This window comes from Curcuma longa, chromosome 1 (assembly GCF_044706935.1).
Source record: "Curcuma longa cultivar G26 ecotype Majalengka, Jawa Barat chromosome 1, ITB_CL_G26_1.1, whole genome shotgun sequence".
Classification (NCBI taxonomy): Eukaryota; Viridiplantae; Streptophyta; class Magnoliopsida; order Zingiberales; family Zingiberaceae; genus Curcuma; species Curcuma longa.
Genome location: NC_133861.1, coordinates 22,101,545 through 22,124,798, shown reverse-complemented (window position 1 = coordinate 22,124,798; position 23,254 = coordinate 22,101,545). Strand labels below are relative to the sequence as shown.

Sequence of the window (23,254 nt, the reverse complement as noted above, 5' to 3'; positions counted from 1 at the left end):
AACTTTCTTGATAAATTCGGGTCATTACCAGATTGAAAAATTATAGTTCTTGTTGAATCTATCATGAGGATCATTGCATGGGTACATCCCTCCATTTTAAGTGGCCAGGACATATATGGAACATTTTACACTTGCAATGACTGTTCTGTTAACTAAAGCTTACAGTATTATTTATTCCCTCAAAAAAGTTGATATTATCTATTGGAGGTGCTACAATTTAGGATGACAGAATTTTCTTTGGATATGCATTTGAAATATTTAATGTGAATCATATTTACCAAGTTCATGGACTAAATTTTGACTTCCTTTTTTTTCCTTTCACCAAGTAAAAATTAACATTTGCATATATACACTATAGAGGACCGAGCTTGGTAATTAAAGAACCTGACATGAATTTCAATCTTAATTTTCAGCATCTGAATGACATGATTGAGGCTGAGGGAGAACCAGCAAAGAAGAAGCAATATGAACTGAAGCTTCAATTACTTGATCAGATTGGATGGACTCATGTGGCTTCCTATGAGAGAGAGTGGATGCATGTCCGTTTTCCTGCCACCTTGCCTCTTTTTTGATTTTAGTTCACATTTGATTATTTAAGTAATTTGGCAACATTGTAATGATCTGATTCCCATAAAAAAACTTGATCGGTTGTTATTTAAAATATTTGTGAAACATCAAAAATTGTGACCAAATCAACCTTGAATCCAACTGTGGTTGGTTGTCTGATTGAATTAATTAAATAAATAAAATATTATTGACCATGTCTTTTTTTTCTCTCTTTCAAGGGTAACTTTGCGTTTGAATTTATATTAAAATAACTTCTTTTTCATAAATTCTAGATGGGTGAAGCTAACGTTTTCACACAAAATTGAACAACTTTTTACCTTTTCTTCCGTCTTCACGTTCTGTCTGTACGGGCTTCAGTTTCCCATGATCCTGTCATTTCTCATCTTCTATTTATTTTTCTTGGAGCTTTGATCAGTTGAGCGGCCATGGAAAAACAGGAACCTCGGCCATGGTATTCGCAGAAGAGTGAAATTTAGGATGGTTCTGTACACCGACAGAGGTTGTCTCTCAGGTACACTACTGCACCCTCTTCTCTCTGTTTCCATATCCACCTCTACCTGCCCAACATAAATAAACAATTCACAGACTATGATTCATTGATAAATCTACTCAAATAAGTGAAAACATTTTTATTTACTGATGCTTGTCTTCTAAATAAATATACAGACCGATGCTTGCTTACATTTGAAATGAACTTTAGCCCGACCTTCACCTCGCCCTTGTATGTTCCATCTCTCAGCACCACATTGTATGGAGCTGGCTTTAGCTCTATCTGGCCTTTTTGGTTTCCTTCCTTGAGGACACCCCTCAAGTAAACTCTACACCATAATTGAGTTAGCCATAAGCCAAACTTATGCAGAAACATTAGAGAAGTAAGTGATCTAACAACAGAAATTCTAACAATTAGCACAGATGGAAGAAGTGAACTATTACGTCGCTTCGCCAGCAAAGTGATCCTCATGGAACTTGTCCTTTTCCATGATACTCAACCTCAGCTTGGTAACGTCTTTCCATTCTGAAGGTGATAGCTTAAACACGAATTTCTCGTTCCACCAAACTTTTTTATCTCCTTCTGTAACAGCACAAGGAAAAGGAGGAATTAAAAGCACAGATGTTCATATTGGATGGTTTTAAACAGGCTACAGTTACCTTGTGTGATTTTGCTGGTGAAAACTTCTCTGCCATAGCGTAGAATCACATAGTATTTCGATGAACCTGCACATTCAAAATGCTCGAAGATCACATTGCTTTGTGGAAAAGATTGTCTTACAGGAAGTTATCGATCATGTTTTCGGCTGCCAGGAGTGAACCTAGTATGTGAGCATGTTTGAGATCTTCGGAACTGACCAAAAGAACTTCTAAAACACCACCTTTCATCTCGATCAAATGAACAGCACAATGAGGAGAAGCCTGGAGGAAATCTTTCTTGACCAAACATTGAGAAGGTGTGGTAGCTGAATCAATTTATAGTGGAAAAAGGGGAGTTTCAAGCACAGATTTTCAGCTATCAAACAAGTGTTAAAGATGGCTTCTGAATGAGTTACTAATCCATTGTGAGTTTCAAGTTTGTGAATGCTGATCAGTTACATGAAGTCAATTAGAACGTCAGTTCAATTCCATGAAGTCAGTTTTGATGACGAATAGTCAATTCAATGAGTACAAAATCTAAGCTACTAGATTTGAGCTAAACAAGATTGTTTGAATCAAGAGTCCTAATGCTGATCATAAAAATGGAACTAAGTATTAGGAAGATCAGGGGCGGAGTTAGGATCTTGGTTCACCATAGGCAACAATATAATTACTAAAGTAAAAAATATAAAATCTTGTAATCATAAAGCATCACAAAATAACTACCTTACATAGACAGTAAGACTATTATTCATCCAATTATCACTCATTCAATCACACAATTTATCTTTCATAATTCTTATGGTAAAAAGTACTCTATTTACGATCATAGTCACAACTAGGGGTGCAAACTAATTGAATCGAGTCGAATAATATGAAAATATTGATATTTTGAGTTTGAGCTCGAAAAATATATGTGATAGTCGAATTTGATTCAAAGCTCAAAAATATAAATAATTTTGGCTCGAGCTCCGTTTGAAATAAAATTCAAGCTTGAGTTCAGTTCGAATTATTCGAACTTTGATTCGAACATAATCAAACTATAGTTCGAAATGACTTAAATTTGAGTTCAATTCGAATTATTCAAATCTTAATTTGAGCATATTTAAATTAAAATTATATAAAAATAACCACAGTTCAATTTGAGTTCAGCTCGTGAGTGACTCGTGAACAATCGAATAAAATATTATGGGTTAGAATTCGACTCAAAAAATTATTGAACATGTTCGAGTTTTGCTCGAATTTGATAATTTCAAATACGAATCAAATATTTTTTGAGACGGATCAAAAAGCTCACAAACATACTCAATTCACTTGCACCCCTAGTCGCAACCGGTAGAATTATTGCCAATGTCAAAAACTTATAAATCAACAGGTACATCATACTTTTCTTTGTTCGTCAAACCTTTCAATCCTTGAAATACTTTGTTAGAATGTTGGGTGCCGTAGGGAATGCTCTTGCTCTTCCCCTTATAACTGTTCTTTTTGAAAATTTAATCTAGGCCTTAGGAGGAGAGTCCAACCCACATGATCTACTCAATGAGGTTTCCAAGGTACGTATGTCTGCCTACCTCAAACATCTTATAGTTCCTTGATATTGAGAATTGGGTTAGCCTTAGAAAGAGTGAACTTTTACTGATACAATTGAATGTAGCATTGGAGTTTGTCTATCTAGTAGATTTATTTTGTCTGGGCCAGTGTGGGCAGCTACCCACACTGGGCCTATGTAAGCTCCACCCATGAGGAAGATTAGTTTCTCTTCTATAATTTCAAATGAGTTGATAAAGGAATGAATGAACGAATGATTAGGTATAAATTTCAAATGTGATCAAATTCTAGATCATTTTTTTTTTTTGATAATCTACGGCTCTTCGCCTATCATATTTTCATCCCACCGGAGGAAAATGCCCTATAGTGTGCCATAGTTGAGATTAAATCGTGGATGCTTAATTAATCTATTAAACGTCTTGCCGCTATACCATGCCCAAGGGCTAGATCATTCTATTTTTTATATAATTTAAGTATTCACTTTTGTGATTTAACTAATCTTAAAAGTAGTCCGATCCCACAAACTACTATAGATCATTCTAGTAGGGATATTATTTTGATATAATTTTGTAAACTTACAAGTATCTTTGTGGAAAAAAGAGTAGGTGAAGGAATAAATCACTTTTGGAGGGTATTTTGAGAATTTCGTGAAGTGGAAATTTGTCCACTCTCTTCACTTCTCTCTCCGCGGGTCGTGGCGGCATCAACTCGCAAAGCCGCCGTCTCTCATCTTCCCCCTCAGCCCCTCTCAAGCGCATCGCCGAGCAGGCCCTCGCCGACCCCCGCTAGACCTGGACAACACGAGCGCGCAAGATCTCGATCCGAGGCTGCCGTCGCGACTCCGAGCGCCGTCGGCCCCTCTCCCTCTCTGTGAGCAGCGCCTCCCGGTCATCCCTCTTCTGTGAGCCACGCGCGATACTTCTTTGCTTCTTCATCCGCAAGATACAAGCCCCAACTCGGCCACAATGAGTTCAGCATCGAGCTTCTCCTTGTCCCCCTACTTTGAGCCTGTCTAAAACCCTCATCTTATCAAATTTATCTCGGCATTGGGAACACTTCTGCGACAACAATGCACCTTCGGTATGTAGATGTGTTCTCTTTTCTTCTTCGTCTTCTTGTTCTCTCCATCTCCAATTTGACACCATCCGCTGACACTGTATCATTTCGATGAAGGAACAAGAGATGGTACTACTGGCTAATGTGCATTGCTTGATGCATGCTGATTCCATTTTTTTGACCAACTTGTCCTCAATAGTTGATCGATCATTGTGCTTTCCAGCTGTTTGGATGAAAAGATTGATTAGTTAACTTGCGGTTGTTGTCTTTGCCTTTTTGTTTGTTAGCCTAAGTAAACTTTTGTTGATGTAAGTGTTTAATCACTCTCGGAATTTTAAACTCGGTCTATATTTGAAGCTCAGGGAAGAACTTATTATCTCAATTTTTGAATCTATTTTGCACTAAATAGTTTCTCCTGCACAAGTTTGAGGACTCTTATATGTGGTATTTGATGCCTTGGTTTTTATGTTGTTTTCCAAATGTTCCGTAATCAATACTATATATATTCAGTTTCATATCATTAAATTTGTGTGTTGTGTACTGCTAAAGGCTAAGATTTCTCTTTGGTGAAAAAGTATTGGTCAGCTGTCCTCAGCTGTTCAGAAGGATGGGAATGAAAGAAAACCAGAAAATTTGTTTTCACTCAGATTAGAAAGTAGTTAACTAATCAAAGTTCCTCTAACAAATGTATCAGTCAGCTATATCATTTATTTTGCCAGTCTGTTTTGCTGGTGCAAACTGAAATCTAAGTTGAATTGGAGGCAACGTTAGTATGGTTGGCTGATTTTCTGCACCTTGATTCATGTCGTGCACCAAATGAAGCAGAGGAAAGGATTTAAACCTGTATGTACCTGGTGTTTTGCTGACCATACCAGAAAAAGCACCCAAGTAGTTCAACTCCTAACGTTTGAGTTTTTCCCCCTCTGTTTTCTCATTTTTATTATTACCAATTAGGTATTCTGATTTCTGTGAGATCCTACTTCATTCTATTTTTCCAAGCAAATACTTCCATTTGAAAATTGTTACTCAGATGCAACAACCTTACATATCTATAAAACATCACTTAAATGGATCTGTGATGAATGATTATTTTCCCTTTTCCTGAGAACTTGTCGTGGACTAGATGTCAGGTATTTTCAACGTTATTTTGCAATTTTCATATACCATTTTTGGCCATCCTGCTCATGTCTATACATAGACAAGTTTTTGTATGGTTTTGCCGTTCCAATCTAACTGTTAATCACCATTTAGTTTTTATTAGAGTGCTTTACTCTCTTGGAAGTTTACTAATATATTGTATCATTATTAACATTTGTGGAACTTTAGCATCAACATCTGCAAGACTATACTTTTCTAAAATATTTAGGCACGAGGGTTTTCCAGAATTCAGATTTTCTGTATGCTAATATGGTAGTACATTTTAATGCATCTATGCCATTAGTTCTTCCATTCCCTGAAAGCTGTTAATAATAGTTAATCTGATCTGATTGTATTACCTGAAATTTATCTGGATGTCTCCCAGCTAAATTTTAAGAATGGCTTCTCATCATCCATGTTCCAAGAATGAAAAAGCTTCAAACAAACACCGGTGGCTTCAATTGGATGTGCACCCTTGTAGGCCAAATTCAAAATTTCACCACAAAGCAGCTTCCAAAGCTCATACAAAAGGTTGTGCACATTGTGAGACAAGACCGTCCATCCAAGGGGCAAGCACTTCCAAGTTTTTGTCAGTAGTTTCCACGTTCTGGGAATATGTTGAAAATCCAGCTGTATTACACAAGGATGAGGACTTGAAAATTTGTGATTTTTTTCAGAAAGAGAATATCACATGTGGGTCTGACCAAAGAAGATCCAAACCAGCAGGTTCCAGAATTGCAAACCTAACTAATAGACTCGAGTCTAAAATATCTTCAGCATCACCACTTACAAGCTTTGAGAAATTGAAAAATATCAAGAAACAACTAACTTTTCCATCTTACAAGGGATATGCAGATAACCCTTTTGTCTGGAAACATGCATCATTAGCTGGTTACCATCCACTTTTAGACTATGATAAGGTGCTTAGGAGAGTGACTTCTACTGTGCAAGACAACCCATGTGAAAATATATATGATAAATCTGCTGTGGATAATCTGAAAGTTGTTAACAGGTCTATTAGCACTAGCAGGAAAGTTCCATTTCAAGTATCTGCTATTGATGCTAAAAGAAATGATGCTACTGATGGGGTTTATGATCCTCATGACAAGTCCACGAATGTAATAGGAAAGGATTTGCAAACTCTTGTTTCTCTATATACAACAGATTCGCTTAAACAAATGAAGATTATAAAAGAGACAATTGTTGGATTCAGAAAGCATGATTCTTATCGTCATTTTGTGTATAATTTTGATTTTGTAACACTGACTGATTGCAAGCATGATCAGTGTCAACAAGCTTTGTCAGTGACATCTTCATTTGCCGAGAATTCTGGGGAACTTCGCACCTCCAAGGATTGCAATATCCACAAAAGTTATAGTAGCTCATCTCCAGATTTACTTTTTGAAGGACAATGTTCACAGAATAATTCGTTCAAGCTGCAGGATAAACTCCAAATGGCACTTATGAAAAATAAACATGCAATAGCTGGAGCATTGGCTGGAACCACTGTTAGTCTTTGCCTTCATCCAATTGATACAATTAAGACTATCATTCAGGCTGATGGTATTAGTCAAAAGTCAATTTATTGCACCTTCAGAAAAATCATTTTAGAAAAAGGTATCATCACAGTCAAAATCTTATTTACTCTGCCTAATTAAACTTGCAGTATCTAATAGGTAGATTATGAGTGTCCATGTATTTATGTCTATGTTGAGTTGAGAACGTAGACAGAATTTCTGAGACAGGAGATATTCATCTTAACAGGCATACAAGGGCTTTATCGAGGGATTGCTACAAATATTGCTTCCTCTGCACCAATTTCTGCAATTTATACCTTCACATATGAATCAGTTAAGGGAGGTCTATTACCTATTCTACCAAAGGTGAGTCTGCCACCATTTGATTTGTGCTTTTTATTCTCATTGGGCTATAATGTCTATTTTCTGCGATTTCTTGACTATTTATCCATTACAGGAATACCACTCCATTTCTCACTGCTTTGCAGGTGCTTGCTCAAGCCTAGCAACTTCTGTTGTCTTCACTCCTAGTGAGCGGATAAAGCAACAGATGCAAGTTGGTTTACAATATCAGAACTGCTGGTAAAATTTATTTAATTTTTCAGTTTTATGTTGGGAAAAAATAAAACTGATATCGGTTAGCCAAATATATGCTGTCAGACTATGCAATCAAATTTTTGATAGTATGTGAAACAATGAAACATGCCTCCATTTTCTTCAAACAAATGACCATGATAGACATGCAACATATAGAAGGTTATGGATTTTGTTTCCACTTTTCATTAGTCATGATTCATATGTGTGATTTTGATTATATTTTTTGGCTCTAGTTTTATCACTTCATGTTATTTATGGGGTGGATTTGCATGCCAAAAGGTCAGTTGAAGTAGTGTTTATTGTCAATTTGTCTTGGATTTTATAACAAAACATAAGTTTAATTCATTCCAAAGAAAGATTTTTATTTTTATTTTTTTCATTGCTTGGTACTTCTTCTGAGTGGATTCTATGGAACTTTATTATGGTAAAATAGGATGGTTTAGCTTCAATAATTTTATTCTACAACAAAATTGGGGGGGGGGGGGGGGAAATTGCATGTTTTCTCACTAACAACATCAGGTAGAAAATGCTTTTGCAGGAATGCCTTCATTGCATGTCTTGAAAGGGGTGGGATGCTTTCATTGTATGCTGGATGGACTGCAGTTCTCTGTAGGAACATTCCGCATTCCATTATTAAGGTAAGCCTCGGTGTTAACTTTTTCTTATGGTTTCTACTAGCTGATAAGTGACTCGTTAGATTTAAACTTGCAGTTTTACACCTATGAAAGTTTGAAGCAAAGCTTTTTGAACTCGACAAAGCCTGTTTCAGGTCTCAATACCTCACAAACTGTAAGTCTAATTTTGTGCTAATCTATAATTATGAATAGCAATAATACACGTGCCTTAAAAAATTATGTTTTCCTGTTACTTTTTGTTTCAAAGCAGTCGTTGCCAAAAAGATTGGCAGGGTAGAAAACACATCAAATTTTTATCACAGTTAAATTTTGCACATTATAATTGGTACCATTAACCATGGTCTAAAATACTGTCCTGCTAGCCTGCATAGTGAAAATTTTCATTTTGCCCACTGTTCGACACAGAGCTTGCCGAGACACATAGAAAGCACTCTGATCCCTCTCTATTCCTTGTTGAGACATTCAAGAAGCAAAGCCCTCTCATTCCACATTGAGATAGAAGAAGTTGAGCATTCCTTAGGAAGTTGGTTTTGTTTGAATCCACCCACCATTGCATTATTGAGGAGAGAACCCAGAGAAAGCGTAAAGAACTTGTCAAGACATACAAGAACCCGCAGAAAGGAATCTGGCCCAGTTCTTTCGTTTTCAAGAACAACAGAAGCCCTCCTGTTCCACATCAAGACCACAAGAAGTTGAGCACTTAGAATGAAGGTTTCGTTCAATTCTGTTCACCATCACATTGTTGAGGAGAACTCAGAGGAAGCCAGGGCAGACATTTGAGCTTCATTTTTAGCTTATGAGTGAAACCTACTCTATAGACAAGAAAAGAGGTGGCGACCTACCTTGCGTTTAGGCTCCAACTCCATCTCGCATTGAGGCGGACTTGTTTCTTGTAAGCTTCTTCCTTCTCAAAGAACTCATACCGGCTCAGTGGTCATGCTCGGCTAAGCCAATCTAGGACATGTTGCAGTAGCCGGTTATAGAAAATAACGAAGAACCCGTTATACCGGCTCAGTTGTGATGCTCGGCTAGGCCAATGTGGTCCGGAAGACCCCTAATTCATGCAGAAAGAATTGAGCTTCAGAACATATGTAATTAAAATTAAGCGGACATTCATTGCAGCAAAATCAAATTATCTAGGTTGAGAAATGAACGCCTCCATGCAAAACGTTAACTTTTGACACAATTAGTGAAATATTACTTGAAATTTAACTTTATTTATCAGAGGTTAATTGCATGAAATTAAATTTTATGTTCGATGCGATTGGCAGAGGGAGATATAGCAACATATTCTGATTGAGAAGCCCAAGAGTTGGTGAGCCACTCTTTATAGCCACAATTTACCTCTGTTTTATAGATAGATATATAGCAGTCTCTGAATGAGGCACTGATATAGTTACACTTAAATTAATTAACTTGCCATAATCCAAGGGTTAGAAATGCGATTTCAAATGATTGCAGATACCAGTATGTCTTACTTAAAATCTCGTACCCAAGTAGAAGAGTACAGTGGACCTTGCCTTTTGTCAAATCAAAATCTTAATAACAACAGGTCAGATTTCTTGAGCATGCCAATCTTCTGTAGCTAATATACCATTTTGAAGTTGGACGGGCTAGGCTAAAAACTTATCCAAGTAAGGTTAATACGTAAAAATGGTTTTACATTGGTGACACATATCGTGCCTGCTCAGAGTGTTTCAAAGATTTCTCTGTTCAGCAATGGTGGTTTCTAGAGTATGGTTCTAATCAGGTGGACTATTCTGTGGGTTTTACTTGGACTGTGCCAGCTGTCCACTTGGGTTAGCTAACTACTGGGGAACATATAGTAGTTAAACAGACAGTGCTAATCTGAAATTTCATCACAAGAACCAAATTCTGGTGTCATCTATTTATTTATAGATGCTTCATTTGCTGTGCTCTACCATGACATTTCGAATGCTATTTTATGGATTCATTCGTAGATGCTCGATGTGTGCTGCTCAACCATGTCAGTCTGAGTGGTATTTTTAATGCATTCTCGCATATGTATTCCACTTTATTGCATTTATAGAGTAATTCTGGCTAATCCAACTAACAGATCTTTAATGTTTATAGCTATTATGTGGTGGTATTGCGGGATGTACTGCAGCCCTTTTTACAACACCCTTTGATGTGATCAAGACTAAATTGCAGACACAAGTGAGTTTTTAATTGTGTATATTTCTTTAATGGATGGTCTAAATACGTATACATTGAGGATGGACAAACTTCTATTACAATTTTACTCCATACAATGTAATTTCTCTTTTTAACCAGGTTCCTGGTACTCGGGGGAAATACAATGGAGTTTTCCATGCACTGCAAGAGATTACCAAGCAAGAAGGTTTGCAAGGACTTCACAGGTATACTATATTGTTATGACTGTGGTAGTTTGGTTACACATTTGCCTAGTCCTGGCAGTTGTAAATCGTTGTCACTATATCTTTGTATTTTGACGTTCTGATTTTCAATCCATAGCTTCTGCAAATTGCTTGGGTGTACTAGGTTTTTTTCTTTTGGCATCTAATCAGCTTTACCTTCCATCTACAGGGGCTTGACTCCAAGATTGGCTATCTATATGTCTCAGGGAGCCATCTTCTTTGCATCATATGAGTTTCTCAAATCAATTTTCGATATGACAGCTAAGTCACCAGTTCAGACTATTCATAACAAACAAAATGCCAATTGTTCCACATCATCAGAAATGAGCAAACTACATTCTTAAACCAAACTACATGATCTGTCAACTATCCAGGCATAGTGTAGTTTTTGGTGAACCAAGGAATTTTGTTTTTGGCGATCCAAGGAATCCTTATTTATTTGGAACACAAGTTGCTGAGCACATTTTTGGGAACTGTGTTGTTTTCAGTGCAGGAGATTCAGAATATTGCCACAATCAGAGCTCTTTGTTTTGATGTTCTTTTCATTCCCCCTTTTTTAGGGGAAACAATTCCATCTGCTTTAACATTATCCTTTCCCCTATGGCATGTATATTGTCATTTCCTCCGATGAGATAAAACTCTAAGACTTTGATTGTTGGGTGAGAAGCCACTTATGCTTTCAGATTTATTCGGTGGGTGAATCGAAGGGAAAGTCATCCATCTTCAGAATTAATTGAGTTTATAAAGATATATATATATTCTTCGAGAGAGGTCAGTTCTTATTTTTCTATGCCAGTCTAGTGTCTATTTATTTGTTTTGTTTTCTTGTTCCATCTCCTGTCAAATTGGAAAGTGATGATGTACATGAATTTTATTTCCATGTTACAAATAAAGAGCATTTTATCAGATTATATGGTGCATTTCACTTTTGGCTCTACTAATTCTTGCTTTCCTGATAACTCGTTCTTCCTTCTTGCAATCTATAAGAGATGCATTCCTCAATGAATTAGTTGCTTATTGTTCATTATTTATTTTTTTTAAAAAGTAAAATATAAATGAAATAATAATAATAATTTTAGTTAAAATTCACGTTTTTTTGATATAAATGTGGTATGACCATTTTTCACTTGAATTTTAAATTTAATAAATGCACTTTAGAGACTTATTGCGGTCCGGCGTCTGGTGGCGGCTGGAGGCTATTGGTCTTGGCGGGCGCCATGGCACCTGCTCTGAGCTGCGGCCGGGCAGTGGTCCGGCATCCGGTGACAGTCGCCGGCGTAAGAATAAAGGTGGAGCGAGCGGCAGAACAGGGGGATTTTTCTTAGGCGGGCGGCATCAAGTCAAGTCAAAAAAAAAAATCCTGTTGTTGTTAAAGAATTAAAGAACCAATATAATTCGTTACGATCCATATCAAACCGCCAAGCACATCCTCAGGAACTTCGTCAAAATTTAAACCAAGTTGAAATATCGTGAATCCGACAACGTCGCTCCTCGATTGATTCGGATGCCCGTCGAGGCATGCACCAACTGTCGCCGGCCTTCCTCAATTTGTTATGTTCCATTCGAGCTCACCTCCGACTCCGACACTACATATACAGCCTCCTACCCATGCAGAGAGCCATCGCCAAACGCATCAGCAATGGCGGACCTCAAAAAGACTCGCTTCCCACTCTGCCTTCTCTCGCTCCTACTCTGCTTCGCTCTGTCACAGGCTTCGTATGATCCAACCGCCGTCTCGCAGCGCCGGACTTACATAGTCCGCGTGCGGCAGTCGGAGGGCACCTCGTCGGACCTCGAGACCTTTTACAGGTCTTTCCTCTCGGCGGTCAATCCGGAGCTGAAAATGATCTACGCTTACACCAAGGTGTTCACCGGCTTCGCCGCTCAGTTAACGAAGCCCGAATTGGCGGCGATGTCGGCGTTGCCTGGCTTCGTGCGCGCTTTCCCGGACCGCCTATACCAGCTCACGACCACCCATACCCCGGACTTCTTGGGGTTGAACCTGCAGCGGGGCTTGTGGAATCAATCCAACTTCGGCCAGGGGATCATCATCGGACTGCTCGACACCGGCATCTACCCGGATCACCCTTCCTTCGACGGCTCCGGAATGCCTCCGCCACCGGCGAAGTGGAAAGGACGATGCAGCTTCAACGTGTCGAGCTGCAACAACAAGCTCATCGGCGCCAGAGCATTTATTGGCGGATCGGCGACTGAGACGCCGATAGACGACGTGGGACACGGCACCCACACGGCCAGTACGGCAGCCGGAGCACGGGTCCCCGGCGCTCAAGTCCTAGGGAACGCATACGGCGTGGCCACTGGCGTAGCGCCCCTCGCGCACATCGCCATGTACAAAGTTTGCGCTGATATTGGTTGCTACAGCAGTGACATATTGGCCGGAATGGACGCGGCGGTGTCCGACGGAGTCGACGTGCTCTCTCTTTCTCTCGGCGGTCCCTCGGTACCATTCGACGATGATACCATCGCTGTGGGCGCCTTCGGAGCGATCCAGAACGGAGTGTTCGTGAGCTGTGCGGCTGCCAATGCCGGACCAGATCCGAGCTCTCTGTCCAACGAGGCGCCATGGATCCTCACAGTCGCTGCCAGCACAATGGATAGGGAGATCCGGTCGACGGTGAAGCTCGGCAGTGGCCAAACATTCAACGGAGAGTCGCTCTACCAGCCGAAGTTCGCCCCCGATCTCTACCCTTTGGTTGATGCCGCAACAGGAACTTCACCACTCTCCCAGTACTGCGCCACTAGCTCCTTTGACGGCATCGACGTCAAGGGAAAGATCGTGTTGTGCGAATCCGGAGCGGTCTCAGCCGTTGAAAAGGGGGTCTACGTGCAGGACGCCGGCGGCGTCGGCATGATCGTCATGAACGAATTCTATCAAGGATACACTACCTTCCCCAGGGCGCACGTTCTCCCGGCATCGCAAGTCAGTTTCGCCGCCGGCGATCAAATCAGAGCCTACATCAACTCGACCTCCAATGCCACTGCGACGTTCCTGTTTGAGGGCACCGTGCTGGGCACAACCCCTGCTCCGGTCATCTCATTCTTCTCTTCAAGAGGCCCAAGCTTGGCTAGTCCCGGAATTCTGAAGCCGGACATCACCGGGCCCGGCGTCAATGTCCTGGCGGCCTGGCCGCCCAATTTACTTCCGGCGCCGGCTCCCGGCCCAGGATTTAATATGATATCAGGGACATCCATGTCCACACCTCACCTCAGCGGCATTGCTGCTCTCATCAAAAGCACTTATCCAGACTGGTCTCCGGCCGCCATCAAATCGGCGATCATGACGACCGCCAGCGTGGTCGACAACGCCGGAAACCCCATCCTAAACGAGCAGCACCTCCCGGCCGATGTTTTTACAATCGGCGCCGGCCATGTCAACCCCGCCAAGGCTGGAAGTCCCGGCCTAGTCTACGACCTCTCTCCCGATGACTACGTCGCTTACCTTTGCGGCTTGGGTTACACTGATGCTCAAGTCAAGATGATCACCGACAGAGATGTCTCTTGCCAAAACACTACTAGCATCCCAGAAAAGGACTTGAACTACCCTTCGATCTCAGTGGTTCTCAGTGCCAACGCAACCACGGTGTCAGTGATGCGGACGGTGAAGAACGTTTTCGACGGACCGGCCAGCTTCATTGCCGAGCTCTCTGTGCCGTTGGGAGTGTACGCAAGTGTCGACCCGCGAGTTTTGAGCTTCTCCGGCCAGAACGATGAGTCGACGTTCTTTTTGACGTTCCAGATGCGCGGCGGCGGCAGCGGCGGTGCAGTTGCCGCGCAGGGCTATGCGCAGGGCTATTTGAAATGGGTTTACGGCAAGATCGAAGTGAGGAGTCCGATCTCTTTTACCTTTAACTAGGACGAGACGAGCAGGTTCCGGCGAGCTGGTCCAACAATAAAACGGTGTGTGGTGCACCATTGCCTACTTCTTCAAGCGTCTGGTAACGTTGTTCTTCGATGACACGAAGATGTTTTGTGATACTTCATTTATTAAAGCATATCTATGAGAATCTTAATGTGGCTTTTACTCTTCTCTAATTAATGTTTATTTTTATTCTCTCTTTTAATATAAAAAAGAATGATATGAAATTAATTGTGACACAAATTTTAAAAGATCATTCCCTACGTTAATAAACAAATATATTAAAATCGTATTTTATTTTAAATTTTCTTTCTAAATTACTTTTTTTATTTGAGTGAAGAAGTTTTAATAAGTTGAAGTGTTTTAGCTAAAACTATTATAACAATATTGAAAGTTTTGATTAAGTCAAAATAGTTTCGATCAAGATGTTAAAGTAGGTAATTAATATTAAAATAATTTTGACTAAAATTATTATATTATTAAAAATTTTAAAATGTTCATTTATAATTTTTATAGATGTAAGAATATTTTTGCAAAAGCATAACTTATTAACTTAGTTTCTTTATATATATATATATATATATATATATATATATATATATATATATATATATATATATATATATATATATATATATATATATAAACACCACCGTCTCATCTCATCTAAACTCTAATCTCTTCTCCTTTCGTCATCGTCATGTCAAAGATGCTACTTTGTCCTTTTTATTATTATAAAATATAAATTTCATTTTATTACTTCTCATACATGATATCTCTCCCATGCATGATCTTAATCCTTGTCATGGCTACTTGATCATTAACTTGCTGCCCTCCGTTGTTCTTCTTCATGGTCGTCAAAAGAAGGGCATCTCTACGTCGAGAAAGACATCTCCTACGTTAATTTTTCATACCTATTGGAGGGCTTATATATTTACGAGAAAGTCATCTCTACGTCGATTCGAAAAAAGACCACTGTTGGGCCCGAGGAGACCGATTTTGACAATCGTTGACATGAGATCACAATATGAGACATCCGGGGGATCAAGTCTGCCAATCTCGTAACTGTCCTGAGGCTTGGCAATCGTTGATTATTCTTATCTTTTGGTTGTATGCGTAGCCATGAGAGTATCCAGGAAATCAGGTTTGACAGTTTCGTAACCGCCTTGACCTCTTGATAGGCATCGCACGCTTCAAAGAGTTTGATCATTTTTGTGTAATGCGGAGGGCGGCAGCTGAGCTAGGCCGTGGAGAGACTGAGGGACCGAATAGTCGTGTGGCAGAATGACTGAGTGGCTGAATGGGACAGAGTGATCGAGTGGCTGAATGGGACGAAGTGATTGAGCGGCCGAGCGATCGAGTGGTGGTCGAGAGAGACGGAGTGATCGAGTGGCCGAGTAGCCAAGAGGGATGGAGCGACTGGAATGATCAACCGAACAACCGAGTAACCAAAAGGAATGGAGCGATCGAGCGGCCGAACAACCAAGTAACCAAGAGGAATGGAGTGATCGAGCGACCGAGTGGCCCAAGGTGATGGCCCATGAATTTTTTATTTAACACGTCAACTTACTTCTCGACTGTTTTTGTCATCTACTAATCAAAATCTGCCACATCACTGATGCTTCTGTTGATGGCTCTACATGGATTGGAGGCAACAAATGTATAGTGTTGGGAAGAGAAAGAAAAAGTTTCTGGGATATAGCTGAGTTGATTATGATAGAGTAAACTTGCAGAAGAGGACAAGGGTTCAAATTTCGACGAAGCCGAGCAATACTCTCCGTTGTGACCAACTGCAATTTCTCGATTTACCTCCTCATAAATGATCGTGAAACTGATCGTATGAAATCGCTAGGGTGGAAACCACTTTTTGCAGAAGATGGGAAGAGAAAGGAGTGGAAGGCGAGATCAAATGGAGCAGAAGAAAGGACGGCCGGCGCCAGTTGGTACATCGACGGCCATGCTATCTAATCGAGGAGTGCAGCTGTCGGATTGTAGGAGCTCCATAAGTTTTAGCATTGTTGAGTTTCTAGGAAAGTAGTAGATTATGTTCATCAATTCAGATATCACTCTTGGTTTTATAATTATTTATTCGTATTCTGTTCTTATCAAAGTAGTAGAAAACACTTCAAACCAGGAAGATCTCCAGTAGCATCCTCATTTACACACTTCTTCAGATTATTGAATACAATACAAGATATCAAACAAATAGCACACACATCAAGTCCATTCAAACTTCATAACACTTTACAGTAAGAAAAAAAATGATCGATGAAAACTAAGACTAGCTGTGTAAATGCAAGTCTTGAATTTTATTTTTTTTTGGAAAAAGGTACTGATCCTCTTCACTGATCCTAGGATTCTTGAACCTTTCCCTGTTAGTATTCAATCCTGATTATCTTGTAAACTCAGAAATGATGAATCCCGAAGTATTCAGAACTCAACACAGAATCGCAAACAATTTCTTTTACTGCATCATCTAAGATGGCATCACACAACTTATTGGTGATGTTCTCAGCTTCGAACCGAAGGTCTATCCAACACTGACCCTCCAAGCCCTTTTTCACTATTTGATCTAATGTGTTGGGCAAGTGTATTCGAAGATGCCACTCGAGTCCTCTTCTAACTTCATGGATTAAGCTTCCACCAAGAGGGACAGGCAGGACATTCTGCTTGATGAAAGACAGCCATGGGGTGCATTTCAAGAACCTTTCATGTATCTCTAACAGGACTTCATTCATGCAGTCGAATAGAAGCTTAGGGTCGTCTTGCAGAAAGCAAAAAAAGATTCCGATTTCATTGAACAAAGACGGTTCAAGTAACTGGTCCTCCATATCCAATTGCCTTGGGAATTCATTGGTTAGGCCAGAAGCTTCAAGAACTGCTTCAACATAGTCAAACCTTGCTTGATAGTCTTGAAGATAGTCTCTTAACCTGACATTTGAATCTGGAGACTCGACAATTCCCACAAAGTTGTTTCCTTCTTCATGAACAGCTTGTTGATGTCGTACTTGATTATCATCTGCAAAATGGGATACAAATTCAGCTGGGATAGAAACCGAAGAAGCTAAGTGATGCTATTCTATTTTGCCTGATCATACAATTATCAAAGTCAGCAGAGTCAGGACTGTTAATATCATCTGATACGAATGGTTCGAGAACAGATACTGGACTTGGTTGCTCTGGCTTTTCATTGATGCTTTCAAGAGTTATCAAGTTCTCCCCAGCTATGTTACTTGGTCGGAGCTTGGAGGACTGCACCAGTGTCGATGATTGTTCTCCAAACGCATCCTACAAGAACAATGGTGTATTCTTAATAACAAGAAAACATCCACAAAAACAAAAAAATAAAACTAATTTCACATTAGTTACAGAGCCTGGTGATGTAATAGATTCCTCTTCGTATATTTCATTGACAACTATTAGTTCACTTCCACTTGATTCCAACGGTATGGCCAACTCGTTAGAATCCACAATGCTCTCAGTATCAACCATTTCAATGATCTCTGTATTTCCTGCTAAAAGATTTTAGAGTTAATAATATGATCATAATAAATTAGGAGGAGGATCTTATCTTATAAAAGTTACCTTCCATGTTCAAGTCTTTACCGACGTGTGTTACCTCCATTGAACTGGTTTCAGCAACTTCTGCAGTTAAGGTCAGAATTAAATTTCATCACCTGGAATGCACACAGAAAGGGGAACTTCACACAAATTTTATTTTTAGATTTATTGGTTTCACCTCCTTGATCTAAATGTCGTAATGAGAAATCTCCTGTCTCTTTAGATGACATTGCAAATTCATCTCTTTGAGGACTGGATGCAGGAGATAACTCATTGAAATTTAAAAGAGAAAGCAGTTTAACCAAAGGTTCCGAAGCTTGGACTCTCGGCGAACCATCAACTCTTGTGTCCAGCAGATCAGCAAGATGCTTCCTGGCTTCCTCGTATATAAAAGACTCAGATCTCGATGCAGATCGAGAAATATGACTATTGCCATCGACTTCAAATTTTTCCTCTGAACTAATCTTCTTACTTATATTGTCAAGATCAAATGATCCAGGCAGCTTGTTAACATCACAACAATGACTTACTGAGCTTGCTGCTGCACTTCCACCATGTATCAGTTCAGATAAATCACCATAGTCAGTGGATCTAACTGGAATTCTGTGTAGAACACCATCCATGGAAATAGCATGTGTTTGCCTGCTCTCACAAAATATTTGCTGGATTTTCCTCTTAATTTCTTTAATAGAAAAATTGGATGCAATTCTTTCACCAGTTTCATTATACTTGAGCGCATGATGCGATTGTGGTGAAGAACCCGGGGCAATAATAAAAGAAGAATTTAGAGATCGTACTCGGTTTGGTCTCAGAACAACAATTTTGTTCGAAGCTTCAGAACTTGAGTTCTGCTCTGTAGCCTTTAACTTGTCTTTTCTCCAGAAAAAGTTGTATCTCTTTTGTTTTTGAAGCGATTGATTACTGTCAGATTCATTGCTCTTACCTGAATTACCATTCTCCTCTGCTAACAATGCGACATTCTCTGAATATCTTTCTGATCCTAGTTTGGATGTTTTCTTTACCTGAACATCATAAAGATTTTGAATAAATTTAAGCAAAAATGAATCTGGATCTTGGAGGAGCTTCATGAATAGCTCCTTATCTGAATTTGTATCATCTAATTGATCAATTAGCTTTTTCGGTTGCACCACCAATTGTCCATGGTTTTGTCCCTCAACAATTGACTTCTGACCAGCAATGATCTGAGCAAAATCAGCTAGTGTATGCTGAACAAAAGAGATTTTTTCATCAAGACTAGTACTTTCCAAGGAAGGGAGTGAGTCAAACTCATCGTTAGAACCAACATTGGCTTGTTGGCCTGTATAACTTTCCAAGTCTAATAGAATCGCCGGTATGTCAAAGGTAAGAGAAGATGTTTCTGTTAGATCCATACTACCTGAATGAATCCCATCCAAGCTGCCTGAAACAGCCATAACATTTTTTCCCTGATTGCCATGAATTAAGTTTGATTTTTGGCTTCTCGGCTTATAATTCCTCCTGAGGGGTACTTCCCTTTGAGTTTCATCCATTGAAATTTTCTTTATGAGAGATAGAAACATCTCTTCCTCTATCAATTCTTTTACGCTAGCCAAACCCAAACTTGCCTGATCTTGTCTAATTTCATCGACAAGCTGATGGAATAAAACAGCAAAGAGATAAATGTAAAACATCAAAGAGAGAAATGTAGATAAACAAAGGAGGAAGCTCAATAGTTTTTGGCAATCAGGACTGTGAAATTATCAAATGCATCCAGTAGTTTTTGCGACAAGAACATTAAATTAGATAAATGATACAAAAGTGACATTCTCGGAATGCATGGTGAAAATTTTCATAACTCACACTGCCAGTTTCATGTGAATTTCTGAGTGAATCGAGTTTAATTTTAGAGTATCCAGTACCTGCATAAAATACAACATCTATAAGTTTCGATTTTAAATTGTCCATCAAATGCCACACACAAGAACTTGAACAAATAAGGCTATGGAATTAAGAAATGATAAATATGACAGATTGACTAGTTCCTGCCAAAAAGTTCACTTATTACTGTAAAAATTTGTATGTTTTCTGGAAATTAAACGCAAGTTTTATGCATAACAACATAATTGTTATGTATTTATATAACTTAAAAAGTAATTACACATTTTAACTGCATAAAAAGCAGATTTAAAACTGAAAATATTACCAGTTTGTCTACTGCTCCCATGCCTCTTATCTGAAAGTAATTTCTGAGTTGGATGGCCCCGACGGAAATCAAACAAGCTAATCAAACCCCACATACATCCAACATTGTTCCTTTGAGGTTGTGCTGGACGTCTCTTCGATCTCTTTGCCATAATCTCAGCCCAGAGTTCTCAGTCTAGAGTTCAAAGTTGAAAGAAGTGAATGAGAAGGGTTTGAAGAAAAAAGTAGAGTCAGAATGTGATTGGACAATCTTCCTAAGAAAAAAAATAGTAATTGTATCAAAGTAACATAAAACAGAAACTTGTCGCTGAGGAATCTTTGCACTAGTAAATTCTCATGCCCAATCAAGAGGCGAGCAACTGAATTAATTGACAGAAATAAAGAGGCAGATGAGAAATGAAAGGCTTAGTGAAGCCATAAGTTGTTAGCCAATTTGCTTCGGAACCATTTATGTTGTCAGTTTGATGTTCAGTTTCACTGAAGTTTGAGTTAGTTTCAAGTAAACTACTATATATGTTCACTTCCAAGCTTAAGTTACAGATTGAGCATGTTTGCAGAAAAAATTCATCGGTAAAATCTCTACAACAGGTTACATTTACGCAAACTAGTGTTTGTGCTTCTTTCAATTTTTTATAGTAATGACCACTTATAAGTTACCAAGAGCAATAAAGATGCAGATCTTATGGCTCTCATCTTTGTTCCTCTATGTTCTCCTGTCACTGGAGATGATGTGGATTATGGATGAAAGGGATCTCTACAAAGATTTAAAATTTTCAGAATGAAATTGAAGGGAGAAAAACCAGATGACAACAAACCACTTCATCAAATTCACTTTTTTTTTCTATTTGTTTGATACTACTTTCCAGTTTTTTTAAAAGTTGAACTAACACAAAGTATCTTTTTTGGTCGGTAGAAATCTGAATTATTTAGAGAAATTTGTGGTTTTAACAACATATAACTGGCCTGTTTGTTTAAAGAATGGCAAACAGAAAACTCTTGATGCTAAGGTAAATATTGATGTAAGATAAACATGGATAAAGATGCAGACTGCAGAGAGGTATCTAGATGTGTTTACATATTTTCAATAATTAACCAAAAACGATGACTCCATAAGATCATTCACAAGCAAGCATGAAAACAAAAATAGTTGATGAAACAGCGATTCAACTTTGCAGGCACGATATTGAGGACAACTAATTCCCACACTTTAGAAGAAGAAACACATCAAATCCATCGAAAGCATCGACAGGATGATCAGAGAAGACAAACCTCAAGGGAAGAACCAAATCTAAAAGGAAAACCCCATTACAAGGGCAAGCCCGGCAGGAGAAGAAAGTACCTGAGTTCTAATTTCTAGACCACCTTCCTTATTCTCAAAGCCTCAGATTGTTGAACATGAGCTGGCTAGTTTGGTTACTATGTCCAAGGAAGGAATAACAACTTTCCCTCCTCTCTGCGCTAGATGAGCCAAACTCGACCCCTTTTCCTACTTGAATGCAATGGCCTTAAAGAAGCTGGAATCTGCCAGCAGAATCAATATAGAGTAAGCATAGCTGTTGGATGGGGATTTCTCCGTAACCTGCATGTTGCATCCTTGAGTTCCACCCAAAAACAATTTTTTTAGACTTGTTCTGCAGTCTGACGCGATGGAGAGAGTCAGCAAAAAAAACAAAAAAAAGGCAAAGTGCCTAGAAAAGGTGCTCCACCGGCTTGCACAAAGCGAACGTCTCATGGCGGCACGCGGCCTCCATCAAGCGAAGGAGAAAGGATGAGGAAGGCGGAGCAAGCGCTATGGCGGAGTGGAGGAATAGGCCGCATTGTGGAAAAGGTTCTTGAGCTTCTACCGCTTTATTTCCTTGCGCTTTTTACCCACTCAACAGCAGTGGTGACTGGTGGGTGGCTTGTTGCCATTGCTTGCCTTGCCCTTCGTCAACGTAGAATTGGTAACAGTGGGACGAAAGATTTTGGCATGTCACTCCGCAAGCACAGCCTCTGCTTACGTTAATATAATTGCATGATCAAAATTCAAATACGTAGTTATCGTTGATGATCAACTCTTATTTCTTGTGATTTGGAGAATTGTTTAACATTAAACAGAGATACAGAATGCACAGTTAAAATTGACCATCTTTATTCATATGCATCGAAAAAGAAAGCAACTAAGGCCCATTAAAAGCTAGCTGATACAGTAGCCATGAGCCATAAGAATTATGAAACAGTAGGTACTTTGAGAACATTGATTGATAATTTAGTTACAAGTGGTTGAAACAGTTTACGCTAATCTCGTTGATGGTGATATTGCTTGCTCTACGTCCTGCATGCCCTAAAACCCAAGGGACAGTTGCCTCCCCCAACCTTAGTTAATTTAGAGTGTCGGCTGGCCTTTCACAATCGAGACCGGTCGCCATCCGTGGAGGAAGACTTTCTTCATTTGGTGAGATTTCGCCATCCAGTTCGTTTTTAGGGATCGATGCTGCAAGTTGAGCGTGTGACGACAATAATGGAAGCTTGAAGGTCGCTGAGGAAGAAGACCTTGGCGTGGTTAGTTTAATGGCGTTCTTTGGGTGTGGTTTAGGTCCTATTTTGTCTTCTCTATTTCTGGCAAAAGATGCTCGCAATCCTTAGGTTGTGAGCTGGGAGAGGCCCTGAATGGACCATGGATGATCTCCAGCAGTGGGACATGGACACTGCTTTTGCCTTTCTGGAAGTGGTCTCTATCTTATCCGTCGCCGGCCTAAGATCTCTCAACGCTCAGTCCGAATTCATCCATCCATTAATACAATGAAAATAAACAAATCCATAATGTCCTTTCAAGAAAACTTATACAACACTGTTTGAAGTGCTAGGTTTAGGTGGAAGATCAAGCAGTGCAGAAAAGCTGCTTGACAATTTTGGCATATCTCCAATATTTTAAATGCTGAATCAGCTTTAGGTGGACGATCAATTTTTGCTTCAAGGGGAAACGAGGATGGATCTCTAGTGAAGGAGATTAGAAACTCTTGACGCAACGATCGATCATGATGATCTCTGTTGATTCCTTCCCAACTGACA

At 39.5% G+C, this 23,254-nt stretch overlaps 5 protein-coding genes across 7 annotated transcripts in view; 3 read left to right on the top strand and 2 right to left on the bottom strand.

Moving 5' to 3' along the window:
- Positions 1 to 751, top strand: part of LOC141830986 (tripeptidyl-peptidase 2) — a 39,159-nt gene extending 38,408 nt beyond the window's left edge. Inside the window, exon 25 of the mRNA XM_074718440.1 lies at positions 414 to 751. Coding sequence (XP_074574541.1) covers positions 414 to 572 — 159 coding nt within the window. The 3' untranslated portion in view covers positions 573 to 751. The remainder of the gene's footprint in view (positions 1 to 413) is intronic.
- Positions 752 to 953: 202 nt separating this feature from the next.
- Positions 954 to 1,944, bottom strand: LOC141826198 (16 kDa phloem protein 1). The gene is made up of 5 exons (XM_074713445.1): positions 1,878 to 1,944; positions 1,711 to 1,782; positions 1,501 to 1,633; positions 1,250 to 1,385; positions 954 to 1,124 (listed from the first exon to the last, which is right to left on the bottom strand). The coding sequence occupies exons 1-5, from the start codon at positions 1,942 to 1,944 to the stop codon at positions 954 to 956; spliced, it is 579 nt and encodes a 192-aa protein (XP_074569546.1).
- Positions 1,945 to 3,991: 2,047 nt separating this feature from the next.
- Positions 3,992 to 11,313, top strand: LOC141841150 (uncharacterized). The gene is made up of 9 exons (XM_074729278.1): positions 3,992 to 4,323; positions 5,822 to 7,053; positions 7,201 to 7,319; positions 7,411 to 7,535; positions 8,089 to 8,188; positions 8,262 to 8,339; positions 10,280 to 10,363; positions 10,481 to 10,566; positions 10,754 to 11,313. Exons 2-9 carry the CDS (start codon positions 5,835 to 5,837, stop codon positions 10,926 to 10,928), a joined length of 1,986 nt encoding a protein of 661 aa, XP_074585379.1. The 5' UTR covers positions 3,992 to 4,323; positions 5,822 to 5,834; the 3' UTR covers positions 10,929 to 11,313.
- A 775-nt stretch (positions 11,314 to 12,088) lies between these two features.
- Positions 12,089 to 14,458, top strand: LOC141811599 (subtilisin-like protease 3). The gene has a single exon (XM_074699621.1). The coding sequence runs from the start codon at positions 12,089 to 12,091 to the stop codon at positions 14,456 to 14,458; it is 2,370 nt and encodes a 789-aa protein (XP_074555722.1).
- Positions 14,459 to 16,600: 2,142 nt separating this feature from the next.
- Positions 16,601 to 21,993, bottom strand: LOC141837807 (uncharacterized). Of its 3 annotated transcripts, none has more exons than XM_074725184.1 (9): positions 21,910 to 21,993; positions 21,543 to 21,841; positions 20,205 to 20,378; positions 19,862 to 19,920; positions 18,201 to 19,653; positions 18,047 to 18,106; positions 17,831 to 17,976; positions 17,560 to 17,749; positions 16,601 to 17,480 (listed from the first exon to the last, which is right to left on the bottom strand). In XM_074725184.1, exons 3-9 carry the CDS (start codon positions 20,353 to 20,355, stop codon positions 16,867 to 16,869), a joined length of 2,673 nt encoding a protein of 890 aa, XP_074581285.1. In that variant the 5' UTR covers positions 20,356 to 20,378; positions 21,543 to 21,841; positions 21,910 to 21,993; the 3' UTR covers positions 16,601 to 16,866. The 3 variants fall into 3 exon arrangements, with proteins under 3 accessions (XP_074581285.1, XP_074581290.1, XP_074581294.1); XM_074725189.1 differs by having other exon boundaries at positions 17,831 to 17,973; XM_074725193.1 differs by having other exon boundaries at positions 17,831 to 17,964.
- Positions 21,994 to 23,254: the final 1,261 nt, after the last annotated feature.

Excerpts from the sequence above, each read along its gene's own strand:
- LOC141826198 (XM_074713445.1), bottom strand. The coding sequence starts at position 1,944 with ATGAAAGGTGGTGTTTTAGAAGTTCTTTTGGTCAGTTCCGAAGATCTC. Across the intron at positions 1,783-1,877 it reads CAAACATGCTCACATACTAG|GTTCATCGAAATACTATGTG; the intron begins GTTCACTCCTGG and ends TTGAATGTGCAG. Across the intron at positions 1,125-1,249 it reads GGCTAAAGTTCATTTCAAAT|GTAGAGGTGGATATGGAAAC; the intron begins GTAAGCAAGCAT and ends TATGTTGGGCAG.
- LOC141811599 (XM_074699621.1), top strand. The coding sequence starts at position 12,089 with ATGCCCGTCGAGGCATGCACCAACTGTCGCCGGCCTTCCTCAATTTGT.
- LOC141841150 (XM_074729278.1), top strand. The coding sequence starts at position 5,835 with ATGGCTTCTCATCATCCATGTTCCAAGAATGAAAAAGCTTCAAACAAA. Across the intron at positions 7,054-7,200 it reads AAAAATCATTTTAGAAAAAG|GCATACAAGGGCTTTATCGA; the intron begins GTATCATCACAG and ends TCATCTTAACAG. Across the intron at positions 8,189-8,261 it reads TTCCGCATTCCATTATTAAG|TTTTACACCTATGAAAGTTT; the intron begins GTAAGCCTCGGT and ends TTAAACTTGCAG.
- LOC141837807 (XM_074725184.1), bottom strand. The coding sequence starts at position 20,355 with ATGGCAAAGAGATCGAAGAGACGTCCAGCACAACCTCAAAGGAACAAT. Across the intron at positions 18,107-18,200 it reads ACGACATTTAGATCAAGGAG|AAGTTGCTGAAACCAGTTCA; the intron begins GTGAAACCAATA and ends CCTTAACTGCAG. Across the intron at positions 17,750-17,830 it reads CTATTACATCACCAGGCTCT|GATGCGTTTGGAGAACAATC; the intron begins GTAACTAATGTG and ends TTGTTCTTGTAG.